This window comes from Stegostoma tigrinum, chromosome 35, assembly GCF_030684315.1.
Source record: "Stegostoma tigrinum isolate sSteTig4 chromosome 35, sSteTig4.hap1, whole genome shotgun sequence".
Classification (NCBI taxonomy): domain Eukaryota; kingdom Metazoa; phylum Chordata; class Chondrichthyes; order Orectolobiformes; family Stegostomatidae; genus Stegostoma; species Stegostoma tigrinum.
Window position 1 is genome coordinate 11586144 of NC_081388.1, and position 12252 is coordinate 11598395.

A 12252-nucleotide genomic window follows, 5' to 3' on the forward strand; every position below is an offset into this window, starting at 1 on the left:
AGTAAAACCTTCCAGGTGTAAATTTGCCTTGGCAATCGCCTATGTACTGACTGGAATTCTGGCAAAGACTGCGAATGATAGACATGTTCATCCTTCAAAGTGAAGATGAACAAGGTTTCAGATCTTGACTCTTGGCTTGCATTACTGTCATCCGAAATGTCTATGTAACGTGGAATTGGACAGTGTTCATGCCAGTGCTTTTCTTTAAATTAATTCACAGAATTAATCCTGATTCTTGTTGATCGATAAAGAACTAGCTTCTCATGTCCAATAGCGTGACTTTCTAGTCCAGTTAATAAAGCAGTTAAGAGTCAGCAGCAGCACTGTGGGTCTGGCAACCCTCTGGATTTCCTCTCTTAAAGGATGTTCATGGTTCACATGGGCTTTATTGACAAACGAGTGGTTTTGTAGTCCCCACTGTTAATACTAGTTTTTAATTCCAGATTAATTTAAGTACTTGAATTTCAGCTGCCCTGATAGGATTTGAATTTGTTCCTCGGGATTACTAGTCCAATAGAATACTGTACAAATGTGTGTGTGCTTAATCAGCATATCTGCAACTGAGATTTACCCCATTTTTAATGCATTTGATATCAGGTATGTCAACCTAGGATGCATGTTCTGGAATCAATGGTGGCCAAGATCAGAGAAGGTGTATTTTGATTTAGTTCTGGATATTGAATTGTGATGCCACCTGGTGACGTTGAGTTTTATTTTGTGGTGCATTTGGAAAATTGCTATAAAGCCCATTGGGTAGTTATTTCTAACATAATTTATTAAGTAAGTGCTCAGTTGTTTTTGGGTCAGCTTTCTGCACTTATGAACTGATATTTCACCCTGACAAATGGAGATGAAGTCCTGCAATTGTAAAACATTTAACAGTTGAAGAATGCTGGCTGCATTTGTCCATTTGTCCATTTTGGGAAGTATTAACCAATGCAGCTGTGGACTTCATGGGGTTACAATAAGACTTGGTTGAGGGTGAACAGCATAGTGCACTACTAGGTTGCTTTTATTTACAGTACATCATCTTATAATTCACTGTACAGTATGCTCACTATGCCATCTATACTGTGATGAGTGAGCCATGTGCAAACCATTGAAAAGCAGCTGTACAACATGTGTGTATTTCATGATATTGTGACCTTCATTTTAGGCCCAGTAAAAGCAGTCCAGCAGGTACAGCAAGAAGATTGGCAGCATTTGGAAAGGCGCAGTTTAAAAGGGACTTGTTGAAAGAAGATTTATTTGTTTAGTATTTCAAGTAAATGCCTACGTTGCGTTTTATTGGGGGAATTTTCAGTTTTTAATCAAGTACTTTGGAGTCTAGGAATTGCCTAGTGATTTCCCTAAATTTGCTGTGTTTTTTTTGTTGCTGGTTGTAATATTGTGATTGCACAATGTACAGATGAAATCTGAACGTCTTTTCGTGACTTAACATTTTAGTGGAAGGATTCTGAGGTGATGAATTGAATTCCACAAATGAAATGTACATTTGAAAATGTGATTTTATTTCCCTTTTTGTTCCTTTTTTATTTAAATAGTAAATTAGCCCAGTAATTACACTGATTTCATGGAAATTTTGCATGGAGCCGCTGTTACTCTTTACATTTCCTATGAGTTTAGTGATTTTTGTCTTCACAGCTAGGGTTGCTAGTAGACTTCTCACCAGACGACAGTATGATGATGGATATGAACAGTGATGAGAGCAATTCTGACTTGGAAGCAGAACTGGCAGAGATTACGGGAGAAAAACCAGCTAGCAGAGGAAAACCAAAAGGAAAAGGTAAATAATCTGTTATCTTCACTCCACTTTCCCTTTTTTTTGACAGTAGTAGCCTCCGAGAGTTGAGGGACAAGTAACAGATGTTAGAATGGGACTAATAAGATAGTGCAGAGTCTGTAAGGAGCTGTAGATAGTTTAAAACTCATGATTATTCTAATTAGAATCTAGTTTAAGGTACAATTTATTCTTTCTTTTTTAATACTCTTGAGCTTTGTGTTATCTACTTGTAACCGAATCTTGGCAGCGTTTAGAAACCTTAACTTGAATGTCAGCTGGTTGCAAAACTCTGCTAGATATATTCTAGCTCACACACAATCTCATTTGTGCACTAACCTATGTTACATTTAGTAAACAGCCTCTTGACTTTTAAACCCTGTCCTATTTCTGTAATTTGCGACAACACTACTGAGATATCAGTGCTTCTCCAGTTCAAGACTCCTGAGCATGCCTGATTTTAATGGCTTCATTGGTGACGACTTTCTGCTGTCAAGGCTGTAACCTCTCAAGTTCCTTCCCTAAACTTTGCTTTGTCTTTTAAAGATGATTTGGCTATGTTTTTGATCTTCTGCTCTAACCTCTTTGTAGCCTAGTTTTTTGTTTGGATAATTCCCATAAAGCCCATATGGTAATTTTACTATGTTAGAAATAGGAAATAAATGCCCAGTTCTTTTTAGGAGAGGTATCTACACTGATCAACAAATGTTTCCCCTGATAAGCGGAAAGGAAGTCCTGCATTTACATAACATTTAACTTCATGAAAGTATTTCAGATAAATTTGACAAATATTGAATTAGCTCCATACACTTTTAAACCCCATCCACCAGGAGTTCTATTTGAACTGCTGAAACTCTGTGTCAATAGTGCTGTTTTAACGTGTTAAAGTTGCAAGATATTGATCCATCCACAGTGAAAGAACGGTAATACAGGTCCAGATTAGAATGTTGAGTTTTGGAGCTGATCATGTCCTCATGAGATTTTTGGCTTTTAAGTTTGGGCGATTACAAATCAAGGGCATGCTGTCCAAGCAGAGGAGTGCTTTCTCTCTACGGACACTGCCAAACCTGTTGACTGTAGGGGAATTGGGTGATAGTAGTGTAGTTGACATTTGGGGAAAAGACAGCTTTCTCTTGTTCACATGGCCAGTACTTAGCAAGTAACTGACACAAATTCTACTTGGTTCTTACCAGTCTGTGGACTTACTTGGATTAGATCAAGAATTTTTTCCAATGTTCTGACCAAAGTTTGCCCATCAACTCTGCAATTAAAGAAAGATCCCGCAAGGACCAATGAGAAAAGTGACAATTGCAGAGTTGATGGGCAAACTTTGGTCAGAACATTGGAAAAAATTCTTGATCTAATCCAAGTAAGTCCACAGACTGGTAAGTACCAAGTAAAATTTGTCAGTGAAGAGGTAAGTACTGGCCATCTGAACAAGAGAAAGCTGTATTTCCCACACAGCAGTTGTAATGGAACTTTGAAATATCCCATTGGCTGTGAAGTCCTTCAGGACATGGATGTTGCTTTATTAAAAGTTTTTTTTTGCTTTCAATTGATTAGAGCCTTTGCTTTGTTCAGAGAATTCCTTGGTTTGAACAGTTTTCACCTATGGTAGATACATTGAATACTCAGAACAGCTATCCAGATGTGTAATGATTTATTGCTCCCTACTTAGTTTTGTTCTTTACAATCATTTCCATATAATCTATCCCCAGTTCCTTGTTTTTGAATACCCTCTACACTCAACAGACTTCTTTCTAACTAAGAAGACAGTCAGACTTCTTGTTCCTTTGCCTCTTACATTATTCCTTTTAAACTTCTGGGAATTGGGACAAACTGCTGCTTGCTGACTAAACTTATTATATTTCAGATATGAAAATATTTCTCTCCTGACCTGATCACCAGATAACCAACTGAATTATGATGCAGTGTGAAGCCTATATTAAATGAATTCATGTTTATTCTTCACTATAAGGGCTTATGGTTGAGGAAATACCTTTACACTTAAAATGTTGCAGATCACCAAATAGCAGTAATTCAAAGCTGTGTAATTACTCACAAGCAAGTGATTATTTTGCCACATAATTTCACTTTGCGTCTTGTGGAATGGTTCCTCAGCTAGGACAGAATGTTCAAGTTCTTGAGTAAGAAAGCCTAAATTGTTGTTTTGCACAAATCAATTTGTGGTTGACATTGAACTGAAATCAGCAGCCCAAATTCTGTATTCATCAGCTTTGAGCAGAATTTTTCTACCTGTTAGGATTTCAGTGAAAGCATTATTTAAATGGTGGGAAGGATCTGAGTGTCCTTATGCGTGACTGACAAAATGTTAAAACATAGAGAGAACAAATAATTTGTCGTAAGGGGAATTGAATAAAAAAGTAGGAAGGTTATGCTTCAGTTTTTCAGGGCACTGTTGAGACTGTGTCTGGAGACTGTGTGCATAGTATTGGTCATCTTACTTGAAGGATATAAATGCATTGGAGTCAGTTCAAAGAAGATTTACCAGACTAATACCTGGAATAGGCATGTTTCTTACGATGAGTGGTTGGACAAACAAAGTTCGTATCTGCCAGAGCCCAGATGAGTAAAAGATGACATACATGATACGCAAAATCCTAGGGGTCTTCATAGGTAGATGTGGAGAGGATGTTTCCTTTTTGGCATAATATGGAATTAAAACTTGGGGGTCGTGTCACCCACTTGAAACGTAAATTAGATATTTTTCTTTGAGTCCTTGGAACTGCTCCCCCTGAAAAGTTGGTGGAAATGTCACTGCATTCTTGAGATAAAGGACAATAGATTCTTGTTTAATTAAAGGGTTGGATTGTTATCAGGGGTGGGTGACAGTGGATTTGAAGTTGCGGTCAGGTCTGCCATGATCTTAATGGCAGTGTACGCTCAAGGGGCTGAATGGCCACCTTCTTATTTTTATGAATCCTATTTCAGGCGACTTATGTGAATAGCATATGAACGCTCAACTGATGGGGAGGCTTTCAAAATGGAATAGCGAGGCCATGGTTTTGCTGGACTGCTCAACTATACCCCTGGAGCTTTCACAGGAAATGGTACTGATGCCACTCACTGGAGAGTTCCTTTTGTCTCCAACTATGTTGAAAAAGTTGAGGGGCTTCTGTCAATACTTTGTCAAACTTGTTAAATGCATGCACCTGTGTAGTTTTCCTTTTTCCTCAGCAGCCATTGTAACATTGCCAATTTAAAAAGCAGTAACCTGCATTTATGAATTGTCTTCATTGTTTCAGCTCCTGTCAAGGTATCTTCAAGGGAGCATTACCAAACAATATTTGATGCAAAGTCACAAGTAACTAATGCGGCAGATGACCAAATCTTTGTTCAGAGGTCCGGAGAGAGAGCGCGACAATGTGTGTGGAATTATGAGTAGTTTGCACTTGGAATCTCCTCTTAGCATTTTCTCTTAGGAACTCAGTTAAAACTACTCCAAATTTACATTTAAGTTTGGCAGTGACAGGCTAAAATTTCTATGCACCTGGCTGGACTTGAACCCTGATCCTAGAAGTGCAAGGAGTGAGTAATGTCATCCCACCCTGATTCTTGAGTGGGTAGTGGAAAAGCCACTCAAAATTAGTCAAAACAAAAAAAGTGTAGTCCTGACAAGCCTTCTGTTTCTGTAGTTCCACTCCCAATGGAAGATATCGAAAGAATGGCTGCTCTCTGCATGAAGGACCTTGATGAAGAAGCTGATGATGATGATGGTGATGATGATGTGGATGATGATGCAGACTTGATGGTAAGTAGCTTTGAAAAACCTTTTAAAATATTCATTGATTTCAATGTCTTTAGCTTGGTGAGTAATTGAGAGAATCATGGAGTTTTATGGCCTGAGCACCAATACCACTCAACACTAACACTGATTCTTCAGACAGCAGCCATAATTTTGAGAAGCCCTTGCTGTAGCGGTGGTATCCCATTTGAAATAACTCCAGAGAGGCAGGGATCCTGTCACCAAATCACATTTAATTTACATGTGGAAGGTCCTTGATCCTGGTCCAGCTTCCTCAGAATTGGTTCTGTGTTTCATAATGCCTGACTCTCTTTTTAGCTGTCAGCCAGGGCTACCTGATTGGACCAGATCAACAGCCCCAATCAGGGAACTCATTCTATGAAGCCTGTCTGGCTGACCTCACAACATTATTCAAAAAATTTATTCGTTTTGTGGGATGCGGGTGTCGCTGGCTGGCCAGCGTTTCTTGCCCAACACTAGTTGCCCTTGAGAAGGTGGGATAAACTGCCGCCTTGAACCGCTGCAGCCCTCCTGCTGTGGGTTGACCAACAATGCCATTAGGGAGGGAATTCCAGGACTTGGACCCAGCAGCCGTGAAGAAATGGTGATATAATTCCAAGACAGGATGGTGAGTGGCTTGGAGGGGAACTTGAAGATGGTGGTGTTTCCCTATATCTGCTTCCCTTGTCCTTCTAGATGGAAGTGATTGTGGGTTTGGAAGGTGCTATCTGAGGATCTTTGATGAATTTCTTGTTTCCATTCCTAACATAGAAGCTAGTGGATGCCCACAGTCTAGCTTTGGATCTTTAAATCTTCTGAAATATGGCGTATACGAGAATGCAATGCCACAGTTGTGGTTGCTTTATAATATTATGATGTTGCCTGTGGTTTGGAAAATTTGTTGAACATGTTGTGTATTCAGCATTTTAATGGTATGCATCTGATTTCACAATTATGTATAGAAGCTTTCGCAAGCTAAATCTGATACTTGACTAGTGTGACCCGCTCAATATGTGAAACAATATTTTTGTATTAAGTCATGAAGCAGCTTAAATGTTGCTTTACAGCCCTACTTGCAGTTGGATCCAGTAGCTACCATACTTAACACATCTAAGATTGTATTTAATATTTACTTGTATTTATAGTGAGGCTTTCTATTAGCATTTTGATATCTGCATATTGCTGCCAAACATCTTTATAATGACGAGTTGCAACCATTTCAGTTGAGAGGACTTCCTTGTGTAACTCTAGGTACAGCACCGTTAGTGAATGCAGGTGGAAATCAGACGAGGTGGAAGAACCAGCATTGGTTTGCCAATAGCTTTACACCTGAAAGGAGACAACATTTTGGCACCCATTTCCCATCTACTGCAAAACTATTTATTCTGTTGCTTGCTGTCCCAATAAGTGCTTGTTATCTTGCTCCTTCAGTAAGCACTTGGTTTACTTCCATCTACTGTCATTGTCTTTATGTTTGTCCCAAGCATGTTGTTGTTCCAGGTATTACTGAATTACCGATGCACAGTCAAGAGCGCGATTGCTGTCAGCCCAATGGCCTTGAATTAGTGGTACCATTCTCACTGCAGAGTCAGACTGCAAATTCAGGCCCCACTGCGGAGATTTGAGTACCCTATCTGGATTAGCACTCCATTGTAATACTGAGGGTGTGCTGTTCATTTCACTGCCTCCTTTGGAATGTTAAAATAAGAACCCCTCTGAAGGGGAGTAAAGGTCCCGTGTCATCTTTTGGAGAAGGACCAAACTGCTGACCAATCTTTGTTTTTCAAACTAAATCTCTCGAATGGATTATCTGTAATTAGCGCAGTGCTTTTGTGGGATCATGCTTTGCTTAGCTTGACTGTCATGTTTGCCACGTTGCAAGAGTGACTACAATTCAGAAGCACTTAGAACATTACAGCACAGTACAGGCCCTTCGGCCCTCGATGTTGTGCCGACCTGCCATACCAATCTGAAGCCCATCTAACCTACACTATTCCATGTACATCCATATGCTTATCCAATGACGACTTAAATGTACTTAAAGTTGGCGAATCTACTACCGTTGCAGGCAAAGCGTTCCATACCCTTATTACTCTCTGAGTAAGGAAACTACATCTGACATCTGTCCTATATCTTTCACCCCTCAATTTAAAGCTATGCCCTCTCGTGCTTGCCGTCACCAGCCTAGGAAAAAGGCTCTCCCTGTCCACTTAAAGGCACTTTTCTATATAGATACAAACCATGCTCTGCACCTAACCAATCTCCTCTTTGTCCCTAGATAATAGAATGTGAGGCTGGATGAACACAGCAGGCCAAGCAGCATCTCAGGAGCACAAAAGCTGACGTTTCGGGCCTAGACCCTTCATCAGAGAGGGGGATGGGGGGAGGGAACTGGAATAAATAGGGAGAGAGGGGGAGGCGGACCGAAGATGGAGAGTAAAGAAGATAGGTGGAGAGGGTGTAGGTGGGGAGGTAGGGAGGGGATAGGTCAGTCCAGGGAAGACGGACAGGTCAAGGAGGTGGGATGAGGTTAGTAGCTGGGGGTGCGGCTTGGGGTGGGAGGAAGGGATGCCCCAAGCCGCACCCCCAGCTACCTACTAACCTCATCCCACCTCCTTGACCTGTCCGTCTTCCCTGGACTGACCTATCCCCTCCCTACCTCCCCACCTACACCCTCTCCACCTATCTTCTTTACTCTCCATCTTCGGTCCGCCTCCCCCTCTCTCCCTATTTATTCCAGTTCCCTCCCCCCATCCCCCTCTCTGATGAAGGGTCTAGGCCCGAAACGTCAGCTTTTGTGCTCCTGAGATGCTGCTTGGCCTGCTGTGTTCATCCAGCCTCACATTCTATTATTTTGGAATCTCCAGCATCTGCAGTTCCCATTATCTCTGATCCTCTTTGTCCCTCTCTGCTTTTTAACTTTCCTCCACCAGGGTGAAACCTTTTTGCTTTACAAGCTCTATTGTCCGAACTCTTCCTCACAATCTTAAAAGTCCTTTGCACTGCTCATTCCGTATTGTGTAGTTAGGGTGTTTGTTTTATAATTACAGTATGATATTTTGATATTGTTTTGATTTAAGATTTTGCTTTTCTAGGCTGAACTGAATGAGGTGCTTGAGGATGATAGACAGAATAAGAATGTGCCATCCCCCGTGGAAAGTAAGCTCACTTCTGACTCTCTTCCACAGGTGGGTTTATGGTCTCATGCCCCTGCTCACTTAAGAAAAATAAATTGTGTTCATTTCTTTCTGTTAATTCTGTCGTTGGCAGTGTAATTGGTGTGTTTTGTTTACCTTATTACTCTTGCTCTTAAAAATGATGCACTCTCCATTGGGCTGCCAATCCCCAAGGTTTACCTCCAGTTATTGTTGGCGAGATGTTTTTAAGAAGAGATTGAAATTTCTCTTGATTTAGAGGATTTATTAATGGTCCGTGTGATAAGACTGATATTTGGGAGTGGAGTGCACAGAACTGCATTTAGATTAGTTCAAGCTCTAAAGAAAAGGAAAAAGCAGTTTATTTTGCCTGATGAATTATTGGGAAAAGGAACGTATTGCAGTGCAGATCTGTTGCAACTTCTGAAATGGCAGAATTCATTATTGAAGAAATTAAATATCCACTTGACTAAAAGTTTCAGAAGATTTGAGGAAGTAGTAGGGAATTGCTGGGCCAAACAACATTCGTTTCAGTGCTTAACTTCAATAATGTTTTAATTTTTAAGAGAAGAAACCAATAGATTTTCAACAGAGATTGCTGGAAAAGTTCAGTAGGTCTGTGGAGAGAAATCAGAGTTAATATTTCGGTTCTGTGACTTTTCCTCAGAACTCAATAGATTTTCAAGTCCAGGACTGCTCCAGTCCCGTAGTAAACACTGTCTTAATTGGAATGCATAATGCCCAATTGATAGACTTCTCTTCATAGTTCAAAGTGACCTCTGTTTAGCAGGCTGTTTTTCCCTTTTGTTGAGAAATGGCTTATTTGATTAGCACGGTGCCAAGTTTGATATCGGATTTAATTTTGGGGTTCCCCAAGGAGTCAAATGAGGAGTACTTGGATTCAAGTTACTTGGGATTGTTACCTCCTGTCAGAGACATATTCATCCCAGAAATTGCGTCTGAATTCAAAACGAGGCTCCGAGGCTAATTTTTATTTTAATAAGAATCCTTGTCCAGTATCTGATACGGCCAAACATTTCAGTCAGCAGAACATCAACTTTCTAGAACTTTGCTCATGACTGGACCAGCAATTATTGGCCATTTCTAATTGACCAGAGAGCAGTTCGGAACCAATGCCCTGTGGATCTGGAGTCACCTTGGGCCAGATAAGGCGAGGATAACAGATTTCCTTCCGTCAAGAACTTTAGTGAACTGGATGGGTTTTTACAGTAGTCGACAGAGCTTGGTTGCTACGACTTAAATTTTTTAACGACAAATTTTTTTCACTTAAGTCAAATTTCATCACCTTCTTTGGTGTGATTCAGACTTCTGTACCTAAAACATTAGCCTGAGGTCTTTGATTGCTGGTCTAGTGGCATTGCCTCCACTTAAGTTAGTTTAATATCTTCAAGAATCTGCTAGTAGTGTAACTAATCATGGCAAATTTAAGCGTAACTGCAGGTTCTTCACTTAGGGATGTAAAATTAACTTGCCATTTAAATCAACTGAGTTTTTTTTTTGTAGGTAGTATTCAGTTTGACCCTTGATACCTAACAAAATTTGTTTTTATCTGTAGTCCATTCCGACACCTGCAGTTACTGGTGGACTGGAAGGTACTCTGGTGGAGAGGATTGACATGTACAGATCTGCGATCGACAATGCCAAACAGTCTGGGGAGAGTTCCAAAATTCGGAGATATGAACGTGGCCTTAAGGTTGAAAAAAATTCTTGTGTCTTTAATGAAACTGCTGGCTGACAAGCTGTTTAAGTGGCACAGATTTGGTCTGATTCTTGCTGAATTAGCTCTGTCTGAGTATCGAGTATAATTAGAAGTCACTTGGCTCATCATATTTGTAATTGCTCCTTGCTCGTCGGAATTCCAGATGTGACTGTGATTGCAGGTATTGGACCCCAAGAAATGTAAACTGGTGTCCTTTAGTCTTTCAAATGATGCAGGCAATGTTGACCAATGCATAAATAATTGCCTCCTGGGGTCACAAATTGAATACACATACTGTGTAGTGTGATTCTGCTTGAATATTGAATGCATTCTCCTTTTGCCACTGTATTGAAAAGCAAGCCTAGATTATGCCCTCCAGTTCAGAAGTTGGGTACTACCCTTCCACTCTTGGTAGCCTGTTAAACTTTTACTGCCTTGAAATTGATATTAAAGGATTTTGATCCTCTATGCTTATGATCAGAAAACTATATTTCTTTTCATTTCCCTAATAAGTTTTTGTACTCTGGTATTCTTCTTCAGACTTTACAGTCCATGCTTACATCGGTGAAGAAGGGAAAGCAGATTAATGAAGAGGACATTCCACCCCCTGTGGCTTCTGGGAAAAGTAGTAATGCCGCAAAAACCCAGCTTGCCCCCGGGTCATCAGCACCATTAACAGAAGACCGATCTGTCTTAATTGACTTGACTGTGCCCGGTGTACATCCAGTGCCAGAAGCACGGCCTGCACCCCCTCCTTTACTACCCAAACCAAAGCTGTCTGTATCTGAGGTGACACCACCTCCTTCAGTCAAAAGACCAAGCATGCATGCGGAAGTGCCAGTGCCAGCCAAAATGGAGGCAGCAACCCCAGTGTCAAATAACAGAGCAGGTAGGATCAGAATGGCATTTGCAATCTCTGGAGAGTGCCTTTTTGTCCACTTTAAACTGACAGTTTTGAATTTGCCTGCGTTTCCGTCAACAGGCTGAATGTTCAAACCTATATCAGATTTTGTAAAAATTCAGGCTGGCTCTCTGCAGCTCAGGGATCGATGCATTAATGAAGGTGTTTTTTTGAAAGAGATATTAAACTGTGTCCCCTCTCCAGTTGGTGTAAAATGTCCCAGGACACGAGGTAAAAGCAAAACAGCAGAGTTCTCCCTGTTGTCCTTGCCATGTTGACTGAGGGATACGCACTGGCTATGAGGTTTCATCTTATGAGGAAATAAACTGTGGAATAGTTTTACTTCTTATTTATTCAGGGGATGTGGTGTTCCTTAAATGTGGCACTTGCATCTTACTCTGTCTTTGCTTAGTTACTTTTATGCTTGAAAATGAAATTTGAAAATGTTAAGCTAATCTTTCTGCTTATTGCATTTTCTTAAATGTATTGCAGCCAACCATTGAAGCCTTCTACATTTTGGTGTACCTCTTTCTATTGTTGTTAAAGTGCATTTCAAAGTAAATAGGCAGGTCTCCATGAGGAAAATTATTTTAATTTTCAAGCACAACATGAAACATTTATAGTATGATGTTGCATTTTGTTGCTTTGAAAATGTTAACCAAAAAATTTCCCATTTGTTCAAACTGACCTAAATGCAGGAAACCTATATTATCTGAGATAATGGGAACTGCAGATGCTGGAGATTCCAAGATAATAAAATGTGAGGCTGGATGAACACAGCAGGCCAAGCAGCATCTCAGGAGCACAAAAGCTGACGTTTCGGGCCTAGACCCTTCATCAGAGAGGATGAAGGGTCTAGGCCCGAAACGTCAGCTTTTGTGCTCCTGAGATGCTGCTTGGCCTGCTGTGTTCATCCAGCCTCACATTTTA

General features: G+C 40.5%; 1 protein-coding gene across 3 annotated transcripts in view; it reads left to right on the plus strand.

Annotated features, from left to right (window-relative positions):
- Positions 1-12252, plus strand: part of cc2d1a (coiled-coil and C2 domain containing 1A) — an 85995-nt gene that overhangs the window by 4669 nt on the left and 69074 nt on the right. For all 3 annotated transcript variants that reach the window (XM_048521765.2, XM_048521766.2, XM_048521767.2), the window contains exons 2-6: positions 1645-1786; positions 5437-5552; positions 8642-8734; positions 10278-10415; positions 10962-11310. In XM_048521765.2, coding sequence (XP_048377722.1) covers positions 1645-1786; positions 5437-5552; positions 8642-8734; positions 10278-10415; positions 10962-11310 — 838 coding nt within the window. The remainder of the gene's footprint in view (positions 1-1644; positions 1787-5436; positions 5553-8641; positions 8735-10277; positions 10416-10961; positions 11311-12252) is intronic.